The sequence below is a fragment of the Ursus arctos genome, chromosome X, assembly GCF_023065955.2.
Source record: "Ursus arctos isolate Adak ecotype North America chromosome X, UrsArc2.0, whole genome shotgun sequence".
NCBI classification, from domain to species: Eukaryota; Metazoa; Chordata; class Mammalia; order Carnivora; family Ursidae; genus Ursus; species Ursus arctos.
The window spans coordinates 32,004,108-32,028,978 of record NC_079873.1 but is presented as its reverse complement, the minus strand read 5'-3'; the positions used below and the strand labels follow the sequence as shown (position 1 = coordinate 32,028,978).

General features: G+C 42.4%; 1 protein-coding gene across 2 annotated transcripts in view; it reads right to left on the bottom strand.

Annotated features, from left to right (window-relative positions):
- Positions 1 to 5,708: 5,708 nt before the first annotated feature.
- The window catches only part of SYTL5 (synaptotagmin like 5), a 104,487-nt gene continuing 85,324 nt past the window's right edge, over positions 5,709 to 24,871 (bottom strand). For both annotated transcript variants that reach the window (XM_057310641.1, XM_026513291.3), the window contains exons 11-16: positions 23,850 to 23,949; positions 22,095 to 22,256; positions 13,414 to 13,522; positions 12,024 to 12,159; positions 8,431 to 8,639; positions 5,709 to 7,355 (exon numbers count right to left, since the gene is read on the bottom strand). In XM_057310641.1, coding sequence (XP_057166624.1) covers positions 7,213 to 7,355; positions 8,431 to 8,639; positions 12,024 to 12,159; positions 13,414 to 13,522; positions 22,095 to 22,256; positions 23,850 to 23,949 — 859 coding nt within the window. In that variant the 3' untranslated portion in view covers positions 5,709 to 7,212. The remainder of the gene's footprint in view (positions 7,356 to 8,430; positions 8,640 to 12,023; positions 12,160 to 13,413; positions 13,523 to 22,094; positions 22,257 to 23,849; positions 23,950 to 24,871) is intronic.

The following is a 24,871-nucleotide window of genomic DNA, read 5'->3' as shown; positions in this document are numbered from 1 at the left end:
CTATGGAACCAAGAAAATCAGTAAAATGAATGCAGCCCTCTCATCATCTCCAGGGGATTTGAAAACTCGTTATTGTTTCCTAGAGTTTTCCATCCTTTCCTCTCTATTTGAAAACAAAGACACTGTATTGTAAACCTAAAACCGTGTTAAGAGGGTCGATCTCACGTTGAGTGCTCTTGCTACAATTAAAAAAAGAAAGAAAAACAAATGAACTATCAAGGCAGAAAAAGCCAAGGAGAAACCTTAAATGCATCAATAAGCGAAACAAGCAAGTCAGAAAAGGCCACATATCACATGATTTCAACTCTATGACATTCTGAGAAACGGACAAGACACTACAGAGACGGTAAAAAGATGAGCGGTTGCTACAGGTTGGAGCACAACGGATTTCTACGGCGCCGAAACTATTCTGAAATTGCAGATACACGATATTTTGTCAAAACCCACAGAACTGTAAGACACCAAGAAGGAACCCTAATATAAACTATGAACTGTAATTAATAACGATATACCAAAACTGATTCATCGATTGCAATAAACGTATCCCACCCCGGCGTTCGTCAGAGGAGAAACTTGCAGGGGAGGGGCACTGGTATATGGGAACTCTCTGTACTTTCTGCTCACTTTTTCTGTAAACCTAATACTGCTAGGCTTAATACAATCTACAGATTTAAAAGCAAACGAAGAGATCAACTTCCTATCTGAGCAGGAGTTGAGAAGAGTAAATGGACAGCCAAAGCAGGTGGGTGCCAGGGACAAAGCAGAAATGAACAGACTCGCAGGTAGGGGACCCAGGCTTTGGCAGTTTGTAAAGTTAACCCTCTTTTTTCTTCCCCAGGAGAGCCCCTGTTTTCAGTGTCCCAGGGACCCAACGATCTTTAGCTGTTCTTAGGATACTGAAGCTGTGTCTTCCTTCTCCAGCCTGCTAAACTCTTTGACTCATCTTCAGGCCCAGGGGAACAAAACAAAACAAAACAAAAAACAACAACAACAAAAAAAACAAAAACAAAACACAAACCCAACCTGCTTGTGACAACCACACTCAATCTAGGAACGGGGATCTAGTGCATTCAGTTGGGCCAATTCTTGCCCTGACGATGTGGTGCCCCCCCTGAGAGGTTGTTTAAATATCTGTATAATATTTGAGAACACCTGCCGGGTGGAAGGGGTACAAAGGAAACCCCCAATGGAGGTAATGCCCCCCCCCTTCCTACATCCTTAGCAAGTCACATCTGGCCCAAATTGCATTCCCTATTCAACAAAACAAAAGCCATGCCTCCAAACAGACCTTTCTTAGAATTTATCAAACACGAATTGCTCTTCAGGCAGGGGGTCTCCTCCTCGCTTATCTACTGAAACAGACATAATTTCTTCCTGCTAATACCCTACTCTTCCTTAGAGAAGTTCACCACCTCATTACCTTTTCCGGGACGGTTAGTGCCCCTTATCGCTTGGCACCCTGGGAAGTAGCCAGGGCAGTCCCCACCCAACCCGCAAACGGGCTTTGTGCATTCAGACGCTTTGCAAGCCTATGACTCTGACGGAGCTGGGTTTGGAGGTGAAAGGAAAAAGGTGAAAATTAACAATATTTCCATTAATCCATATGGAACAAAAGCCTTCTGGGCATCTCCGAAGGTTCCTATATACACCCCTTCAGTCAGAGGGACAATGTAAGAAGATATTTAGGAATTAAGGAGGAAGGATTAATTGGCGGTGATGAGGCAGGTCAAAAGCAAAAAGATTCAGGACAGCCTAGACATCTATTTATTCACGTCAACTGAAAGCCAGTGATCTCTCTTCAAAAATGTCCATTTATGAATAATGAACATGGGGAAGCGAGAGAAAAGAACCATTCATGGTGGACATAAACTGCCTTGTACTGGAATGGCTCCCTCCCTTCCTTGTGTCCAAATGAGAGAGATTTAAAAGTTGTATAGTTGGGACTCATCCCTTCTCATGGATTTGCACAAACAAGTTTCAACTTTCTTAAGACAAAAGGAACCTTTGGCTAAGCAGAAAAAAATGCATGGAAGGAGCAATCAGATTCCTTCCCCAAAGTAAGCAGATCTAACGATAAAGGGATGAAACTACAATATTTAGATTCAAACACATATCTAGTTCCCTGCCCTTCTAGAAGGAGACCATTTTTTCCCTCACAAATGCCAATGATTTAAACTTTTGCTTTAACTATAATAATATTTTATTTGCTTGCTCTATTGGTTTTTGCCTCCACCAAGGAAAAAGGAAAGCAGAGATAAGTCTCCTTTTGTGCTGAAATACTAAAGAGAAAGATATGATCTACTGCCCTATATGAGTGTTCTGTCATTTACAGGCAATACTAACTATATATTCTACTTCCCTTTTCCAAATAGGAAAGGAACCCTCTACCAGAATAGTTTGATAACTTCTGGCGAGGTGAATGAGGTATAACTGCTAATCTTTGAAATGCTATGCATTCCTCATAATGACAACAATAGTTTGTGTTTCTATGGAAACTGTTTCAACAGCATGGTACATTTCCTTCTGCAAATAAAAATCATGATCCTGAACCACATCCCTGGGAGGAAGGCAGGCGTGATCTCCCTGGCACAAAGGACAGGCAATGGGCCACGGAAAGAGATGGTCCTCACAATGGAAGAGGGTGTTAAGGAAAAGTGTGGCAACATGGTTTGCTTGCAGATTCCACAACCTATTAACAAAAAATGGACCACAGTTTTTCTCTCCATCAAAAAAACCACATTTTGAAATATTTATTATCTAGTCAGATGAAGCAGGAAATTCCAGCCTAAAAATAAATTACTATCACCCACAATGGGTAACGTAGCACAAAATAAGGGTTTTTTTTTTCTTTCTTGTATCTCTGCTGTACACTGGAAACCACCTCATTGTACATAGAATAATTAAGTCCTAATGAAGCATTCAGGAAAAGAAGGGCCTAAGAGATTATGAATCACAGAGTGCTGTAACTAGCTCATCAATGACATTTTCCCCCCACAGTGCGTTAAAATTTACAAAGCATATTTACATATATTACTTAATTTCATGTCTTCAGTAACTCCAAGCTAGCCCAGTTATTTCTATTTTATAGGCAAACAGATCAAGGCCTAGATTGGATAATTGACTTGACCGAGGTCATGTAGCTGGTAAGTAGTCAAGACTTGAATTAATATCATCTGAGTCCATGGTTAGGCTCCTTCCTCCTCCCCATGATGCCTTGCAATGAACAACGTCCAGGTTAGCCAAATCCAATCTGCCATCATGACACAGAGTTAGTCCAAATAATACAGTAGAGTTATTTTGTCCTCTAATGCATTGTTTCTCAAACTGTGATCCATTTGTATTAGAATCACCCAAGAATCTTGATAAAAATGATGGACATTCCTGGAGATTTTGTTCAGTAGGTTTGGAGCAATGCTGTGGAATCAATGTATTAAATTCACATTCCAGATGATTCAGACAATCCTTTGGAATCCTTGATGTGGCCCAGTTTCCATGGCCATTGTTCAAACTTTGCCAGATCCAATTTTTGTGATAGTGTTGCCTGGGCAGATTTCCTCCTCCTATTTGTTTTCCTTAATTTCAGAGGCCAAAAATGGTGCCATTGTGGAAGGAAAGCCCTTCTGCCAGCTTCTAAGGGCAATGGTCAGTTTGACGTGAAATAGCTACATGGAGCAAAAATAAACATTGATCACAGTCCCCAATGCCATAGGCTTTTACTCTGTGGTACTTCTGGGATGACTTGATATTTTGATCTCCTTTGTTTCTAAAAGTGGGATTTGTCCTTATTTCTTCCATAGCTTTCTCCTCCCCCACCAAATAGGAAACTTAGGGTAGCAGGTGATGATGAGACTAATATTGCTGTGAATCAGGTGGGCTGAATTCATCCATTATTTACTTAGGTACTTAATGATTATTGGTCATAGATTTGTATAAGTTTATTAAGGAAAAAAGAGGCCAGGAATATGAAGTCCCATCAAAATATCTTTGTTTTTGGCATTTTTGTGACCTGGATATCTACACCCTGATGATCCCAGTTACAGTGACAATGTGAATGAAATGAGAGCTGATAAATCATCTTCCACGTGTCCTGCAAGTGCTGTTGACCAACTGAATGGATAAAGGCAGGCTTTAAAGCTTGCCCATGTCCCTTTACAACTTGTCTGATTCAGCTGAGGGAAAACTGAGGGCTGAGATCTCCAAACAAGGAGGAGGACGCTCCAGGCAAGGCCACAGTCTCTTCTGAGAAGGTGACACAGAGAGCTGGGCTGGAGAGCACCCGCTGTGCTTTCATCTGTGCTGAGACAGGGTGGGGTGAATAGTCTTGGGTTGTAACTCTAATACTTACAGTGACCGGCTAGATGACGGTACGAGGTCCTGAGACAGGGTGTGCTGAAGTAGATAGAAATGGGTACAAGGGGAGGGCTGGAATGAAGAGTTCAGTCCTGACTGTGTTGAAAACATGAGCTATCCTGGTGGATATGTCACATAGGCAGTTGGCTCTGGGTGTGGGGCTGAGAGGAACAGTCTGGGCTGGAGATGTGAGTATATAAAACCACAGAGGCACCGTACATGATAACGCCTGAGAGGGTGTATGAAGAGAGGAGGAAAGAAAGATCAAGCACTGAAGAGTCCAGTGTTTATCACTGAACGATCTTTAGCAGAGAAGCAGAGGGAGCAACTAATGAAACACAGAAAGTAGGCATATATGATATCACAGCAGGCCTCTACCGACGGACCATTGCATCGTTTCCTAGCTTTTGCAATAAATACTTCATACGTGCTCATTTCTCACATCTGTATCTGTCTCTGTAGGATAAATACTCAAAAGTGGAATGGCTGCATAATACACATGTCTCATTTTGAATGTGAAAGTGCTGGTGTTTGAAAGAAAAGTTTGCTCAGAAAAGCCACCAAATGTAGATAGCGGAGTTAACCATATTTAAGGTGGCATTTGATAGGCGTGGTTAAACAAATTTGCTATATCCCTATAACGTAATACCCTCTAGCCATAAGAATGAGGCTATCAATCATTTCTGCTATGGAAGAGAAAGAAGGTAGGCTTTTCACAATTTTGAACTATTGAAATTTTGTGCCATTCACAGATATTACCTATATTTTAAAATATTTGTACTTCTACACAATACTTAGTAAAACAGAGTGACCTGAAGATCAACTTGCCCTTTCTTTCTGAGAGCAACACCACAGGACTTCTGCATACCTGGGTTTTTGCCTTATGGAAATACCCAGTTAGATACAGGATTTTATGAAGCCATAATACAGAGAATTGCTCTAAAAGTGGCAAAGGTCTGAACACATAGAGTTTACGCTCATCTAGAGGTCAAGCTATAAATTTTGGAATTTATTATTTTGCCACTTTTATTATTAGAGACTGTACTACTTTATTTTGTTTACATTGGAGAGGTCTCCAGACTTCACCAGCATCACCCTCTCGTGTGCCCTAAAAATGTCACCGAAGACAGAATGAGTCAGATCAAGTCTGAAGACAATTTTTCCAATATAGGAAGTAGTGATGATCTTAACAGTTTTTGTTTCTAAGAAGAGTGGCATAGGGATATGAGTGTTGAGCTTAAAAAAGAATGTTCCATATGTACTAAACTATGCTAGACCAATAACTTCAATGTTGGAGAACTAGCCCAGTTTTGAATAATAGTGAAAACGGACTGCTTATTCCCAAGAATAATGCTAAATATATTCTTAATTCAGTTTCTAAAATTCAAGAAGAAATTCAGAATATGGAAAAATTAGCTTGAATAAGCCTGAAGATGATTCTAGCTTTCTTAGCACTAAAATTCAGTTTCTATCCTTTCGAAGATTTTATATGAATTCAAGTGAAAAAATGAGCTGAGGGGCTAGACTAGAACTCCAGAAGGAGTTCAGTACTTCAGTAGAAAGAACTTCAGTACTTTATACTGAAATAATCTGACTCTGCTCCACCTTCCTTCATCTGTGTCCTCTCGTCCACCCTGATAAGCATAAGATTATGCCAAAGGTTACAGTGGAAAGAATACTGGCCGATAATCATACCCTGGATTTAAGTCTGGATACAGTCATAGCTTCTATATGATCTTGGGCAAGTCATTTCAGCTCTCTTGGGCCTTCAGATTTGGATTATGCAAAATGAGGAACCAGGTCTGAGGTACCTTTCAGCTTCAACCGCCTTTACACCTAAGTTGGGTAGCTAATCTGAAATCCCAGGTAACAGAAGGTACAGTAGATTGAACTACTGGCCAGGACTCTTCTTCCCTCCTTGCATCCTTACCCTTGCCGGGGCTTCACTGTGAGCGGAGTGTATTTCCCTGCCTCTTGATTTGACGCTTGGCCATATGACTCCTTTGGCCAACGGGATATCAGTAGGTGTGACACAAGCAGGGGCTCAACATGTACATTAGTTCTTATTCCCTCGTAGTTAGTGGCTTCAAATATTTTATAAAAAAAATGTTTACAGTGGAGCTCTCTGATTGCTAGGTCATGCCTAGGGTGACACCACATCTCAATTTTCCCAGATCGATCCTGGTTTACATCTGTTATTCGGGTAGAAAGATTTAGTTCTCTTCACTCTCAAAAGTGGGCTGATAGAGATCACAAATTATACAGTCACCATAGAAAAACCTGTCCGTTCATCCTGAAGACTCACCTGGTAAATCCACAAGTTTGTTACAATAACAGGGCCATCCCCTGTCCAAGCAGCCATCTCCACAAGGCCTTTTTTTTTTGGATTATGGGAATTCCCAGGGTGAGAAAAGGTAGTCAGTGTCCCTTCTTACTCTTCAAGTGATCTACATTATGAGTGGCCCCTTTATCCCTCAAACCATTTTAGGAAATGCAAAAGAACTCATTAACAGAAAAAGTTTAGGGAGTCCAAATTTCAACAGTAGTTTCAAAGAAGCTTGTACCATTTCCCTTATGGTATAAAGCCTGTGAATCATTGCAGTTTGCCTGTTGACAGGACAGTGTGCCACGCTTTCTATCAGCCAATCAAAAAGGCCCTGGCCCTGGACACATAGAGGTACATGCTCTTTTAGACACTCGGCAGGGCCCTAAATGTTCATAACGCTGACATCTCTCCCCACGTGTCCCAATACCCTCAGGGGAGAAATGGCAGGGAAGCAGAATCCCAGGTCCCAAGACCGATACTGGGATGAAACGGCAGCCAGACAGTGCCTGGAGGCCTCACTTTGGACACTGGTACCTTCAGAGCCTACACTTCCCCATGCTGGCCCGGAGCATGAGTACACCCTCGACGGGAGTCCCAGGATTGTCCGCCATCTTCTGCCATAGACGTTGCTCCTCCCCCTGAGAGTCCATCCAATCCACACTCTTCCCATTGCTCACACCTAAGAAAAGGACAAGGGAGCATTACACTTCACAGATGAAATGTTTTGATCTTCCTGAAGACACCTCTCAACCTCTGAGGGGGCCTTATCGAGCAGAGTCTTTCACTGGCTTGCTTTCACTTACCCTATCTAGTGAGAAGTGCTAGAACGACAGACTCCCTTTGCAGTCGGCACTACTCTCTTCTGCCAAGATAATGAGAAACAAATCAGGATGGCCCTCGTGGCTCATTTCTTCCCCGGCTTTGGTAGCTTGTCAGAGAGCTGGCTCATCGGGGCTGAGTTAACATGACATAAGAACCGGCTGAAGTGGGCTCTGAGGCTCTCCTTTTTTAACAAGGCCACTTCTCTGACCTGAGGAGTTTTCGGTTTAGGGGTATAGATATTTTTGGCTCTCTTTATAACTAAGCACAGCACCACAGAGCTGGGGTTGTTCTTAACAGGAGTATTGACCACGGTGCTTGCAGACCCTCTATGTCTGACGTAAGTTATGGGATAATGAGGGTCTTGGGGGAGGGGGCTACACGTGCTCTGCCACCGTCATTTCCCTCCAATCCGCCCTGTTGTGGTTGTGTCTTGTGGCATCAGCGGCGTGTTTCCATGATCTGTTTGAACAACGTTAGATGTTATTTTTTAGGGGGGACAATGATTTCCTTTCAATTCAACCAGAGAGTCATCTGAGAAAAGGATGAAGTAAAGTTGGTCTTAGAAGTAGTTCTCTCCCCTATCAGAAGCCTGTGCTGTCTCAGTGATCCTCTCCTGAGAAAAACCTGAAATAACACCCATGAAAGTAGTTGAAATTCACCTAAAGTGTAAGTGATATTTATAGAAGTACTGAATATAAACATTATATATCCTAAACTTATAGCCAAAAGATATAAACTTATGTGGCAGTATTTTTATTTTAACAATGAGCAGATTCTTGGCTAAAGGAATGGAGCATCTGCGGTAATTTCGGGAATCAGCTAAGCTGAAGCAACATGAATATCTACTACATATTAACTTGCAGGAACCATTCTCCCGCCCCATGCCTAGTCACAGACCATCTCAGGGTCCCCAAGTCCCTCAAGTCCCTCACCGGTTCCAGAATTCAAACGAACTCCTCCCAGAAAGATGTTGCTTGAGAAGGCCTCCTTGTCCCAGACGGTAAGTTCTAGGCAAACATTCTTTATGTCCTGGGGGTTGAGGCCACTGAACATGAACGTATGATTCCACTGAGGGTTAACACTCTTCTTTATCACCAGAGTTTTGTGCTTGGTAGCTTTGCTATCATCTGGGAGCAGGTAGCTGCAAGAGAAAATGCAATCAAGCGATCGGTGAAACAGAAAATGGCGTCCTTGAGTAGTTATTTCAATTCCCCATAATTCTTGCTGCATGTGTGTGTGTATTTGAGTTTTTCTTCAAGGTTCTTATATGCTTAAGTCTAGTTTTAAGTGGAACGTTTTGTTTATTTTAAGTAGGACAGTAGTGAAATGCCTACACTCTCCTTTCTAATCCTATTTTGGTCCTTCCCTCGTCTTGAAATGAAAGTATCTCCTGTAGTAGGTACTTACAATAAAGAAGACACATTGCAACCCTTGAGATTTCATTTCACATACCAGGAAGAGACAACTTATCCCTCGATATTCATTCTCTCCTTATTCTTTAAAACACCATTTTTTTAAATTTAGGACAAGATTGCCCAGAATAAAGACTACATTCCTAGCCTCCCCTGCAGCCAGTATAGCCATGTACCAAGTTCCAGCCCAAAGGATATAGAAAGTGGTTCTGCATGAAGTTTCTGGGAATTGTCTTGACAGCTGGAATTTGGTTAGGATAGCTGAAACTCTAGCAGTGATCTTGGCCCATGAGGGGGTTACCATAACAAGATAGAAGAAATATGGGTCCCTAATTATCATGATGCTTTCATACCTGCCCTAGATGCTTTACCTTTTGTCTTTCTTTACATGTGAGAGAAAAAACTTTGTTTTCTCATGCTCTCTTTCCTTTTTAAAAATTTATTTATTTTGAAAGAAAGGGGGGAGGGAGAGAGAGTGCGAACATGTGGGGGAGGAGGAGGAGAGGGAGGGAGAGAATCTCAAGCAGAATCCCTGCTGAACACAGAACCCTATGTGGGGCTCGATCTCAGGACCCCAAGATCATGACTCGAGTCAAAACCAAGAGTCGGGTGCTCAACCGACTGAGCCACCCAGGCGCCCCCTTTCTCATGCTCTCTTAAAAAAAATCTGAGGTTCCTTTAAAATATGCTCAATATTTAAGTGTAATTACCGAGATAATTTACTAGAAAGTTACTGGCCTTTTTTTCATTATAGAACAAAGATACTGTCCTTTATTATCTCTGCTTCGTAAATGTTCAACATGATAAAGTGAAAACTGTTTCAAAAAATGTTAAGTCACCCCTGCAAGGCCACAATGAGGCCATAGGTAAGAAGCTATTCCCTCATCCTACTAGACAGTGGGGGGGAAGAGGCCGAAACTGGATAGTGGGGCTGGTGAGGCAAATTGCAATGGCAAGATCCAAAAAATCATTTCTTCTGTGCTTTAAACTATTGTGAGAAAGAATGAAGGACAGATGAACTAGGACTCAGGTCCACACACTCACCAGTAGGAAAGCCCCAGATATCTGCTTCTCCTTACTATTGGGCTTTATCAAAATTAGAATGTGTGAGGGTAAAGGCTTTGACTCTTTTTCTTGTAGAGCCAATTACACTTTTTTAAGAAGGATTGATGAGAGGAATAGTAATGTCATTGACTCAAAGAATTAACCTCATGCCCAAAACCTATAATCAACATACAAAAAATAAAGAAAAAGAAGCCAAACATAACACCACAGAAACTCATCAACCACAAAGAAAGAGAGCAAGAGAAAAACAAAGGAACAGAGAAGAACTGCAAAAACAACCAGCAAACAATGAACAAAATGGCATAAGTACCTACCTATCAATACTTTATTTTTTAAATTGTGTTAAACTCAATTAATTAATATACACTGCATTATTAGTTTTAGAGGTAGAGTTCAGTGATCCATCAGTTGCATATAACACCCAGCGCTCATTCCATCAAGGGCCTTCCATAATGCCCATCACCCAGTAACCCCATCCCCACACCCACCTCCCCTCCAGCAATCCTCGGTTTGTTTCCTTAGTTAAGAGTCTCTTACGGTTTGTTTCCCTCTCTGATTTTGTCTTATTTTATTTTTCCCTCCCTTCTATGATCCTCTGTTTTGTTTCTTAAATTCCACATATGAGTGAAGCCATATAATTGTCTTTCTCTGCTTGACTTATTTCACTTAGCATGATACCCTCTAGTTCCATCCACATCATTGCAATAATTACTTTAAATATAAATGGTCTAAATGCTCCAACCAAAAGATAGAGGATGGCAGAATGGATTAAAAAAAACCACAAGATCCATCTCTCTATATGAGAGACTCATGTCAGACCTAAAGACCCATATAAGACTGAAAGTGAAGCGATGAAAAAAATCTTACCATGCAAATGGAAACAAACAAAAAAAGCAGCTGGGATAGCAATACTTATATCAGACAAAACTGACTTTAAAACAGACTGTAATCTGGTGATGGGCATTAAGGAGGACACGTGATATGATGAGCACTGGGTGTTATGCACAACGGATACATCACTGAACACTACATCTGAAACTAATGATGTACTATAAGTTGGCTAATTGAATTTAAATTAAAAAATAAATTAATTAAACAGACTGTAACAAGAGACAAAGAAGGGCAGTACATAATGATAAAAGGATCAATCCAACGAGAGGGTATAACAATTGTAAATATCTATGCATCCAATATTGGAACACCTGAATACCTAAAACAAATATTAATGGCCATACAGGGAGAAATTAATGATAACATAATAGCAGGGACCTTTAACACCCTACTTACATCAATGGATAGGCACCCTGGCAGAAAATCAGTAAGGAAAAGGTGTCCTTGAATGACACGTTAGACCAGATGGAAATGACAGATGTATACAGAGCGTTTCATTCCACAGCAGCAGCATACACATGCTTTTCAAGTGCATATGGAACACTGTCCAGAATACATCACATGTTAGGCTACAAAACAGGCCTCAGTAAACTTGAGAAGACTGAAATCATACCATGCATCTCTTCTGACCACAATGCTATGAAACTAGAAATCTATCACAAGAAAAAAACTGAAAAAAAGAAATATGCTTTCCCCAAAGCACTCTCCAGTCAGTATCTCCGGGGAGGATGCTCTGAAATCTCGACTTTTTACAGTTTCCCCTAAGAGAGTAAAATACCAAGGATCCAATATTTTTGTTGTTGTTGTTTATTGCCAGTACCAAATGATAACAAAGCACAACAAAAATATATTACACAGAGAAAATCATATTTTCTCCTCCTTTGAGAAATGAATCTCACGGGAAAATCTGCCAGTACTGAGGGTGAGAATGATGGGAAATCCTGAGATATGCTGGAAGCAAGCGGAAAGCTAGAACAAGCAGCCCCCTCTAGACTTGTGTTGTTTCAGATCTAAAAGCCAGCATTTATGGGTAGCTCTTTCCTTGTCCATTTAGAGTAAGATGAACATAGAAGTCTCACAACCACCACTGTCTTATGGGTCACAGATCCTCTCATCTCCCTTTAAGTATCTTCTAAAATGAATTAGAACAAAATTACCCCTTCACAAAGCTATCAGAAGTGCCTCCTGACTTCACTGCTGTCAAATTCTTTGCCTCTTTGATGAATACTTCCAGTATTCCTCCAGAGATTACAGGTGACTCCTTCTTCTTTCCCCTTTTGAGGGTCTTCTTTCCTGCATCAGCCATCAAAAAGAGAGAGATGGAGAGGGAGGGAGGAAGAAGGGAAGGAAGAGGAAGTGGGAAGGAAAGGGATAGAAGGGAAGAGAGAGATCATGGGTTCCATTTCAAAATTCACAAAGAAAAAACAAAATTCACAAAGAAAACCTGCCAAGATTTATTTCATTTGCTGACTGAATTGGGTCTTTATGGTGTATTTTTCCATGGATTTATTTGAATGTTTCTATCCCACCGGATTCCTTCTGGAGAGGTCTTTCATTTGTGTTTATTGGAAAAAATGAGCAAATAAATGTAAAACTTCAAATACTTCCCAACAAGGAGTATCTTTTTACAGGGTATAGAGGAACAAAATGGAAAAGACTCTGAGAGCCGCCTGAGCCACATTCTTGCTCTCAGTGAGAAATAGCGACGGAGAGACGGAGAAAGCCACACCGAAGTGCCAAGACTCCGAAAGAGAAAATTCCGTAACTTCTTTCTTGGGTATTTTCGTCTTATACACTTAGAACTGTGCAAGGCCAGCTCTAAGGGCTATACATGGCCCAGGCACAACTAATTTTTGATTGAGAGAAAACTCCCCCCACGTCACATTTTTATTCTGATGAAATGTGCGCAGCATGAGTGACGGCCACCGCCACCACCTTCATTCAGTGCTACTTTAAGCGCTTTCCGGGAATGAACCTATTTAATCCTTGCGACATCCCTACGAAGTGAGGAAACGGAGGCTGAGGGGCAGTAAATGACTTGCACGGGCTCACACTGAAGAGGGTGATAGTGAATGGAAGGACAGAGGAGGCTGCCTGGATTAGCTGATGGTAGGAAGCCAAAAGGCACTGAAAAGTTGACTCCATCTGGATTTTTCCTTTACATTTTGTGTTCCAGGTCAACTTCGTCCTCAAGACTCCCTGAATAACTGTGACTGTCATAAATCCATACAGCAGCTTTTTACACCTCTCCTCTCAGCAGACTGGACCCCTCCCTGACTCCCCACTCTATCCTGGGGAAGATCCTGTATCTCTGGGATTTCCGGGAAACCAATACCACCATTAAGCCTGCTTGCTAAGTATGAACTTCGTGCTTTACTTGTAAAGATCCTGCACCCGTCCCCATGTGTAGGATGTACTTCTCAACACTCTGCAAAGACAGTGACACCCAATCCTTTACATTTTCATCTGTGTAATGCAAGTAACATCGTCCAACCAATACGTCTAGACACAGACCATCCTTGGTCAAAGTCACTGATTTTACTCTACCTTGAACTTGTTCTAGAGGAAGCATCAGGTTCTCTTCTGGGGGGATGTAACGTAAAACAACTGTTAGCTCTCCTTTGTAGTGAAGGCCTATGTCTGCAGCGAATTCCACCTGGCCAAAGGGAGACAGGTGAAAAGAAAAAGTGAGAATGCTTGGTTTATTATTTTGTAGCCCATTTGAATAGACTTGTCATATTTACTTGCTGGCTTAAATACGACAATCCATTCCCATTCAACTATGATAGCACTTCCTGGTTTAAGATATGCCTTAGGTACGAGGAGAGAGAGGCCGGAAAACGTTATGAAGGTATTTGTGTATAACTTTTCACATTAAAGTGAAAGGAATTTGAGAGAAGATATATGACACACGTGTGGTCAGTCAGTGGCTACTGACTGCCTGCGGTGCAATGAGGACCGGAACCTATCACTGAACATACAGTTTGGGGTACGAGGCGCAAATAAAGATGTCACTGAGAACAGCTCCAGAAGATACCTCTCCCTGTCTATTCCTGATGTCTCAAGGTTTTCCTAAGTGACCAAGAGGGGGAAATAGCCAGTAATGCTTGACTCACATTGAGCTGCCTAGCCACCAATGATTAAAAGCTATATTTGTAATTTGCATGATTAAAATTCAATGTGGAGGGGCACCTGGGTGGCTCAGTCGGTTAGGCATCTGACTCGATCTCAGCTCTGGTCTTGATCTCAGGGTTGTGAGTTCAAGTCCCACACTGAGCTCCATGCTGGGCGTGGAGCCTACTTAAAAAAAATGCAATGTGGAAAAACTGGTTCACTCAAACATTGCTGGTGAGCATGTAAAATGGTGTAGTCACTCTGGAAAATGGTTTGGCACTTTCTTATAAGACTAAACATACAACTACCATACAACCCAGCAACTGTACTTTCGAACATTTATCCTGGAGAAATGAAAGATTATGTCCACATAAAAACCTGTACACAAGTATTCATATCATCTTTATCTGGAATAGCCCTGAACTGGAAATGAACTAGATGACCTTCAAGAGGTGACTGGTGCAACACACTGTGGTACAGCCGTACCATGGAGTACTATTCAGCAGTAGAAAGGAATGAATTAGCAATACGTACGACTTGGATGGATCTCTACGGAATTATGCTGAGTGAAAAAGCCAGCTCAAAAGGATACATAATACAATTCCATTTAAATGACATTCTTGAAGTGACAAAATAATAGATATGGAGAACAGATTCGTGGTTGCTAGGAGTTAGGGAGGGGTGTCAAAAGGGAAGTGGGTGTGGCGATGATGGAACTGTTCTGTATCTTGGCTGTAGTGGTAGGTAAAGCTACGCGTGTGGTAAAATTGCATAGAACTAAACACACACACACACACACACACACACACACGAGAAGTGAGGAACTCTGAAGAAGATGGGTGGGTGGTATCGATGCCATCACCCCGGTTGTGACATTGCACTACAGCTTTGCAAGATGCTACCATTGGGAGAAACTAGGTAAAGGGTACATGAGATATCTCTGTATTATTTCTTATAATTGAATGTGGATCTGTAATCATCTCAAAACCAAAAGTTTCAGTTCAAAAATTCAATGTGGACACATACCCAGAGCCTTTGTTCTGTAAGGCTCCTTGTTGCCATTGAGTCAATTCAAATGACTTTTAATAAATGGTGTAAGAAAAGTAGTATATTTTCTTAGGCCTTTCCTTCAGGAACCTGGCTCCTGGGTGCTGACTCAAGGGCTGAACGGCTGACTTCTGAGAGGGCAGATCAAAAGAATTCAGAAACCCCCAAACTCAAACAGTGAAGCCAGAGGCTGTTCAAGCCTCAGCAAAGACGACTGAGACCATTACCAAGAAAAGGAATCCTTGCCCGACTTTCCTCTTGGTGGTGATAAAACTTATCAGTAAAGGTGGGAAAATCATTTTAAGTATTTTATTCAACCTTCTTACCAGGGGCAAACATGAGATTAGACAGTGAAACAGACTAATATTTAATCTATTTAAGTCACAGGCCTTGTAAAAGGGCTTTTCTTGTTGTTTTGACAGGTTCAGTAAATTTTACTTTATGTGAATGTCACAAATGGAAAGTTATAATGGACATTATAGCAAATTAAAGAGGTCATTGCTTTTTTGATGCTATAGCCAATGAGAGGTGGGGTATTTATTCTTACTCTTTGGATGTGAGTGGACTTTGTGATTGGTTTGACCAGTAGACCATGGCACAAGTGACAATGGGCCAGTTTCTGGGCCCCAAGACTAAGATTAACACCTTCTACTTCCTCTCTTAGAATGAATAACCTCGGGACGTGCCCTCCGAGAACCCATGGTGTTGAGGCCCAAGCCAAGAAGGAAGCCACCTTTCGGTGCTCTGGTTGGCAGTCCTAGCTGAATTCCCAGTTGGCAGCTAATAATAAGCGTGAGACAGCCAACTTGAACAACCAGCCCAGTCAAGCCTTCCTACGACTTCAGCCGCAGTCTACCATCGGGCTGCAACCACGCGAGAGATCTTCGATGAGAACCATCTAGGTGAGTCTAGTCACCCCACAAAATCAGGAGCAATACTAAATTGTTGTTTTAAGCCGCTAAGGTTTAGAGTAGTTTTCTATATAATAGCTAAGCAATGCAGGCTCTATTTGCTTTCGGTGGAGAGCTTTCGATGGGAAAATATGTTGGTAGGAAAAAGTGATGTGTGCAGGTGTCACATACTAACATAAAGTATATTAGAAGTTAAAGCATGCAATATTGGGATTTATTAATGTTCCATTGGTATTTAGCTTAAATTACTTAAAACATACTGGTGACTTTCTATAAATACAGTCTTGAAATCTTGTGAGGGTAGAAAAGAATAAAGATGAAGCCTTGTAGCATTACAATCACATACAAAAGAAATTCAAGGGAGGGAGCCATCTTGCAGTCTGTACACAGCTAATGTCTTGGGATAGTTTGGGTATTCTTGCAAGGAAATTCCAAGGCAACGTCATCTCCTGATGTACCACCATTTTACATCATTCAACCGCCTTTTTTGCTCCGACGAAGGTAGAATTCAATTCAATTCAACTCATTCAATCCTACCAACACATATGGGGTGCCTTCTTGTAGTAATGCTTTGAAAGCATTTTGCTAAGTGCTGCAGGGACACATAAGACACAGACCCTACTGAGTTTTCAGTCTACCCAAGAGACATAAATCCAATCGAAGCTCTATAAATCTGCCCTTATTCGACTCATCCGATGAACTGTGCGCTCATCAAAAGCCAGCTACATTCATCTCCCAGGTTCTTTATGCCAGGCATGTCTGTGGTTCTAACTATATAATTTCATATCAGTAAACTGAAGAGTGCAAAGAGACAGCTACTGCTATAAAAATTAAGCCAAATACTTTCAAAGAACTAAGTATTTGAAAATAAATCTGCTATTGGATTACATTTGGGCTCGAAGCTATAAAAGATTAGAAGGCAATCATGAATATTTAGAAAGCTTTTATATTTGGTTTACTTTGAAAGCATTCTCAGGTTCTCACTCCATTTTAGAAAAGCTCAAATGAGAAACTACTGAATAGAATGCACTAGGGTCAGAATTTATGCCAGAAAGATAGAATAGAATTCTAATCACTGAAATGATACTCAAACAAAAGGAATTACCCCTGTATTAAAAGACTTGAAAATCAATGCACATTTGTTTTAAGTTAAAATAAATGATTAAGAAATGCGCTGGGGGTGCGCGTTCGTTTGTATGTGTGTGATTTCTGTGGCTTTATGAACTGATCTGCTATTGTAAGCTCAGTTCAGACAAAGGATGACAATTGCTCCAATACAGGTACAAAGAAACTACTGTGGGAAGAGAGAGAATCATTGAGGTTGGGATAAAGAGCTGGCCTTTGCCTGGTGCTTAAAGGATGGCAGATATGATGACTGATAAAGAGGGAATGGAAAGAAGGTCAGTCTGGGCTAAGAAAACAGGATGAGCAAAATACAGTGGAAACTGTATAAAATGTGTTTAAAAGCTGGCAGGGAGCCAGGTGTGATTAGAGGTGCGTGTGAAGGGAGGTAACAGCAAGGAAGATGAAAACGAGGTTTCTACTCTGGGTTGTCCAAAAGACCCTAAGACACGAATTTATCTTAGTGTGTATTATTAGGAAGGGGAGTGGGGCAGTGGGACCCCGAACTGAAGGAGGTTTAACAAGGCTGTGATATCAGGCCAGGTTTTGTGGTGAGTAAGTTTTTCTCAGGCCCACCGGGGAGCTTTGCAGACAAGACAGATCACATCTCCGAGAGCTGTCTCAACCGGAGACAAGGCAATGAGCGTGTTGGTGACGCTCCTTCAGCCATTGGTTACCCATCCAGGGCTCTGCCCTCCCCCCCAGAACACTTAAATACTCGGGCTATTCCAGCTTTTCATGTCCATAGACCGAGCCCACACCAGTAGCCTGAGGGCTCCTCTCCTACAAAGATCGGCAGGGTTGGCTGGTGTGAGTGAAAGCCATGGGGAGCCACACATGCACGAAACTGGGGATACAGGTAGAGCACTGACAATAAGGCGGGGCCATATTGGGGAGCACTGCGTGCCAGGGTGACGGGTTAGGATTTATTCAAACCCTACGCAAAAGCAGTAGGGAACTGGGGGGGGGGGTATCTGACTGAGCAGGGGGCTGGCATCATCAGGTAACCCCCATTATCTTCTGCTTTTTGAAAAGAGAGATTCCACATTACATCGGAGTCGGAAGCAGAGCTCCTAGTACATTTTCAGGTCTAAGGCGGGGGTAATAAATTATAGACCAAAGTCTGCCCAAACCGCCAAACAGAGAGAGAGCCTTTTAGCTCCGTAATCATTTCACAGGAACTTGCATTGACTCTCTGCCCGAAGGCAGAGCAGAGATTTCCCTGGAAAACACTCGAGCTCGCTGTTGATTTTCAAAGCTCCTTGTTTTTATAATAGCACCTTCTGGGAAGACATGAAAGGCAATTCATACCGACAAACCCTTCTCGTCTAACTACCTCACATGCCTTTCAGAAAGATAACGAGTTACAGCTAATAAACAATCTCATGTCACGCAGTGAAACGGAAGTTATGCTGCGAAACTACTTTACAGCACACTTGACAGCTCGAGTTCTTCCTCGGTCCGCACCAGCCGCCTCCCTGGCTTAGTGCCATAAGCCCTAGCAAAAACAAAGGCAGGTGCCAAGGGGGCGTTCTCGAACACAGAGTCAATAAGAAATAAGGCGCTGTGTCTTTCCAGTATTCCCACTGCAAAGGGATGTCGGTATTTCCGAACGCTGAAGGACTGTTAATTCTGATCTGCTGTCGCTAAGGAAGTTGGTCCCTGTAGCTTACACTTCACCTCCTCGGCTGGATAATCTACAAGGAAACATCAGGTCTCCAAGGCTGCTCAGACTCTAGCTGCAGCTGATGGAATGACTGCTGCCTTGAAGTGGCTGAGACAGGAGACTGAAAATGAAGCGACGCTTCTCGAAGTGGGCTGCTAATCCACCACCCAGAGCCCAGCTCAGCCTGAGGGTGAGCCACGAATGAACGGGAGGCGGCCTACAGAGTGTGTTGCACCTGCTGTCCCCATTTCTGGAAGGCATGGCGTCCAAAGAAGGCTGAATCTGAGGGCTTTCCTCTATCTGTGTCAGAGACACGTATATGCGTCTACATGGGTCAGAGACACATATGTGCATCTACGTGTCATCTTTTTCTTGGCAGAGAAGGATGACATGGATTAAAGACACGAAGCTATGTTGGGTTCCCCAGAAGTTCACTCTGAGGTGAGGATTCTCACGCACATGACTTGTTAAGAATTGCTCCCAGGATAGACCAGGGAAGGGGTGACCAGGAAAAAGGACAGGGAAGGGGAGGAAGCCAGGCAAGGGGATAGGCTGATCTGGCTGGGAAGCTGTAGAGTGTGACTAATTCCTTGGAGCACCCCCCCCCACCCCCACCACTCTCAGTAAGGGAACTGTGTTTTCAGACTCCCCATCTATGAGTTACTGGCAAAGGGTTGCCTTGTGGTAGGTGGTACGTAAGCTTCTAGGAGCTTCTGACTCTCTGTTACGGTAGCCTGGGAGCAGTTTTCTTTTATTTTTTTTTAAGATTTTATTTATTTATTTGACACAGAGACAGCCAGCGAGAGAGGGAACACAAGCAGGGGGAGTGGGAGAGGAAGAAGCAGGCTCCCAGTGGGGCAGGGAGCCCGATGCGGGACTTGATCCCAGGACTCTGGGATCACGCCCTGAGGAAGGCAGACGCTTAACGACTGAGCCACCCAGGCGCCCCTGGGAGCAGTTTTCTAAACAGAGTCTCAGGTGAAGGCTGTTGGAGGCAAAACTCTTAACAGTCATGGGGAAAGGAATCCAAGGGGATCTGGCAGAGGACTGAGGAGTTCCAGACGTTAAACTCAGTCAGAACTTTTCTGCCTTGAGCAGCCTCAGAGAGCGGCTTCTCCCTTATGACAGAAAGTGAAATCGCTCAGTGGCAATGTGAGGGTGATTACCACGAAAAGAGGCTGGTCCCTAAGCACAGAGGATATGCCTGGGAGAGCTTAGATATCATCCCAGTGCAAGTCCTTCAACCATTTCCAGGAAACTGACTGGAACGTTCCAAGCTGTTTTCCAAAGAGCCCCTATGTGCATTAATGTTAAATTTATGACAGACAAGTTAATCTCATGTATTCAAATGAATGTTACTTGTCCTTCATCTGCATCATGCTTCATATAATGTCTTGGACATTTTTGAACTATGATTCTGTGGTGCTCACCATTACACACAAAAGGAAGCAGGTGACAGTAGACTGTTAAGTCAGGTTAAGTGCTAGCCTTCATGGTAAGGCTTTTCATTCAGTTCCAAGAGACTCCGTGTTTAATGAGCAATTATTTCCCATAGTTAATGTCAATGGAATGCTGTACTATTGCAGACTTATTTCTGGTGACTGTTGTAATTCCTATCATATTTATGTCAGTCATGGGCTCGCAGTTATTTTATGTTTAAGGACTTTTACTATATTTTATTATAAATTTTACCCACAGCCCAAATTATACTTCCCAAAGATTTTCCATGAGTGATTCACACCAAGCTTAAGGTCAACAGTCATAAAATTCTACCAGGAAGTTGTATTTAACTTCTGAGTCTTGATCTCCTCAGACACAATGGAAGTGATGATACTTACCTCACCATGTTTGTTGTACCATCAGCTGTGAACAATGCTGAGCTGACCCACGCATGTGTTGCTGTCCAACCTCCACTCACCATTCCTTTAGAACTACAATATCTGGATTTCCTTTGGGGCAATACTACCTTCAGGACCAGGGTATGTTCTGATTATCTTAAGTAAGCCAACGTATCTCACCTCCCTGGCCGGCCAAGGCCATTGGCTCAGGATGGGCAAATGATGTCATCAGAATGAGGAGAACCAGGCCCAGGGTGCTGGGTGGACTGCTGGAAGAGGAGGACATTTTTTCCTCTCCCAGACCGTGTGGTGCAAGGAGGAGGGACTGACATGTATTGTAATGTCCAAGAGAACCACAGTGGAAGCTAGTGAGGGAGGCCAACTGCATGGAGTCTCAAAATGAAGCCAATACAGAGAAGAGAGCCCAGGAGAGTCCAGGGCCTTGATACGATGTGAGTTATCTGGGTAAAGCCATGCTTGATAATCACTGGCCAATGATTTCCTTTTACTTTTTGAGCAGTGTGAGCTGGGGTTTCTGTCAGCTGTGATGCGAGGACTCTGATGTAACATAAACACTACCTAGCATTTATTGAGAGCTTAAAATGTGCCTGACACAATACTGCGAGCATCACAGAGTGCTTCTCCAAGCTTCACAACGTCCCAGTAAGGTATGCCCAATTATTATATCACAACTGAGAACACCAAAGCCTGGGAAGTTAAGTAATTTGCCCAATGTCACACAGACAGTCATGAAGCGAGGACTGAACCCAGAAAGTCTGATTTGAGTCTATCTTTACCATCATGTTCTTTTTGCCTCTCTGTATACAAAGAACAATCTTCGGTTACAGAAATGTGACCTTTTTTCATCCCACTTTCGACTTAAAAGATTACTATAAATGTAAAGAGACTCTGGTTGCATAGAGTAAATCCAAGGTACTGTTGGCCTAGTTCAGAACATGCTATATTGCATTTAATTTCTAGAACCAGCTTTAAGATTGTTTCTCTGACTGTAACTTAAAACCTGGGTTATGAATCTCAAAAGTAGGAATATAGGAAACCAGATACTTTAGCTACTGGTTACTTTCTTCATGTGAGCCAAGGCAAGACCACTCCTGCTTATGTTTGAATTGCAGAGAATGGAGAATAGAGAGAATGTTTTAAGCCTGTTTGGCTCTATGGATTTGTTTCTGCCTATGTGAAATCAAATGCTTTCTCTTTCTGACAGGATCATATAATGTATTCCTTTTTTTTTTTAATCCATGGAGACCTTCAAATGATGAATACATTTTTAGTAAGCCAAATTAATAATAAATATGACTATGTGACTTGCATTGTACAGTCTGTATTAAAGAAGGAGTTCCAAGGAAAGGACTAACATGTATTATATTGTTCCAAAATTAGCCGCACTCATCTGTTCAGATTACCACTTGAAAAGGAGACGTCTTCAGATTCTCCAGGCCTGTGACATCAATTTTGTTCCTAACTTGTCCCGTTGCATAACTCTTTGATTAATCTGGAGGCATTTCCTACCTTGGGCTGAAGCACAAACCACTCATCACTTGGATTTTCAAAGTTCCATGAGTCAAAAGGAATCTCCACCTCTCCAAGGAAGCTGTTACGTCCAAATCGATCATGATGCCAGACCGAGAGCTGCAGAGTTCTTGTTTCCAGCTGGGTGTGGCTGATGGTGTACTGCAAACGAGAGTCACAATGTCACACTCCACGTGGAGGGCTCTGCCCAATTCTACGATAGGCTGAAATTTACTTTCACCATCTTTCATACACACTAGTAACATGACCGAAACAAACACACAAAAAACCACTGCATTTTTCCTTGTTTATGCGACAACTGGTGTTCTATGCCATAAACTCATTTTGTGTTTAGACCTTGCACTGAAAGATGAATCAGCCAATTATTTAGGAAAAAGTCAATAAACTTTAAGTAGTAAATAGAAAGTGTTAGGTAATGAAGATTGTCCCCTTTCCAATTTTAGCCAGTTTTCCTCTGCAAATCGTTTTTCAACATCGACTTCGTAAGCTTAATGTTTGCTATATCAACTCTCCAACTTCTCTGTCTTATTTTAGTCATGACGAGAACCCCCAGATCCAGAAAAGTACTGTCAGTGAGAAACTTGCAAACACCAAACTTCATCAAGTCTCACATAAGTGCAGGAGTGAAGAGACCAATACAGAGATTGAGCAGAAAGAAAATATTGCTGGGGTAGCTTTTTCTTTTCAGCACAACGTGATCCACAGCCACATGCCTTGTACACCCCGAACCTGCTGCCAGTTCTCGGCAACTGTCACCTGAGACCACACTTCAGACTGTTTCTTGGTCTTGGATTTGCCTCTATACCCGTCCTTGCTGTTCCTGGCGTGATTGACCTTGGCTCCCTGCTTCCTGAATTTGCCAAGTCACTCCATCTATTCTGCTTGGGCTCAGCTTTGCTACGGTATTAGGGCCACCGGATTCACCCCCTGCCTATATTCATTCATTCTCATTTTGATCTGTCTTCATATTGGTTCCTGCTTCCAAACATGACCCCACTGATGGATGTCCCCACCTACCAACTTCCTGCTATGGTGGATTCTGACTCCCTCACTCTGCCTACAAGGTCTGTACTCTTCCCTGCGACTGGCAATAACTTCTACATTCCAGTCTCCCCAGGTCTTTCTTACCAGGCTAGATTGGTTGAGGGTGGGAAAGGGGGGTGTTACATAGAAGTCCATGGGGGAAGGAATGTCTCCAGGATTGGGGCCTGGGTCATGTCTTATTGAGGTCACTTTCTCTGAGGTTCCTCAAATCCAACCATGCATCACCACTGTTCCTTAACCACAGGCCTAAATTTAGCTCAACTCTGAAACCTGACAAGAAATCGCATATACTCATGCTGTGTGAGCAGAACGAGGAGTGTGTACAAAGTGACTTGCTAAGTTTGTGTCAAAACTGGGACACCCTCCTTTTAAGGGGAACTAGAAAAACCAGTTTTCCCAAGGGTGAAACATTTTTTGACAAGATACACGGGCTCAGGTGGAATGTCACTGGATTGTCTTTCCTTCGGGTGTCACTTTAGCAGCAGCAGAGAAATAAAGAGTTAAGGGTGGTTTACAGATTTTCTTTTCCAAAAACTGTTAGGAAAGCTAAGGGTATGACACGAATTTATTCAAATTCTACTTTTCTAAAAGATATTTAAGCCTGGACATGCAAATCCTCTGTCGTCCATTTTAAACCCATGAGGGTATGAATGGTATCACTTGAGTGACTATGAGAGAGCGTGTACTTACCTTTAGTGTCTCATTGAATTCTGGGTTGGTGCCCGTTCTGATCTTGGTCTTGCGCTTATTGCTTCTGGACTTGTCAGGAAGAAGGTATGACTTGACATAACTGTAGATGAAAAACATGAAAGTAATTATTGGGAGACATCTACTTTGCAAGGAACAGTCAGGGACTTCAGTGACTAAAAGAGGTGAAGGGAATAGGCCAGCAAACATGAAAGAACCAAACAGAATGTAGTCTACATGGCAGGATACCTTCAAATATAACTCTGGGCTTCCAATAAGAGAGAAGCAGTGAAGTATAGTGATAAAGGGTGTGGGCTCTGAAGTCAAGCCACCTAGGCTTGAATCACTCCATGATTTTGAGCCTAGGTAACCTCTCTGTGCCTCAGTTTCCTCATCTGTAAAACTGGGTAACAGTCCCTAACTTACGGCCTTGCAAGGACTAAATTGGTTGATACAGGGAGCTGACATGTTATACTACTCAATAAATGTCATCTATTCATAGGATCGATGGTCTCACGAAATACTGTAGGGTTATATTCCTCACCATTCCGATGTCAGGACTTCTGATGAATCCATGGTCATGGACGAATGAAAGAAAATGGTGAAAAAGAACAAATAGGAAATAACAACCCAATGTCACAATGGCAATTCTACCCGACACCTTGTGTTGAGCTATCCCAGGAGCCTCTCGGAGTAGGGGCATCAAGGCAGACTTAGAAATGCACAAGACGTACAAGACTGCGATGTACAAGACAAGACCAGGGCCACGAAGCACATCTAGCAGGGCTTTAGATGACCTCTTTCCGTGCCACTCTAAGTGATTATATTGGTCCTGAAGCCCTTGGATATTTAGCTGAGGAAGTAGGTGGACCAATCTATACTCAGAAGCCACTCATTTGGCTATCTTTTTTTTTTTTCAATTTTTAAAAAATTTTAAGTAATCTCTACACCCAGCATGGGGCTTGAACTCACAACCTCGAGATCAAAAGCTACATACTCCATTGACTGAGACAGTCAGGTGCCCC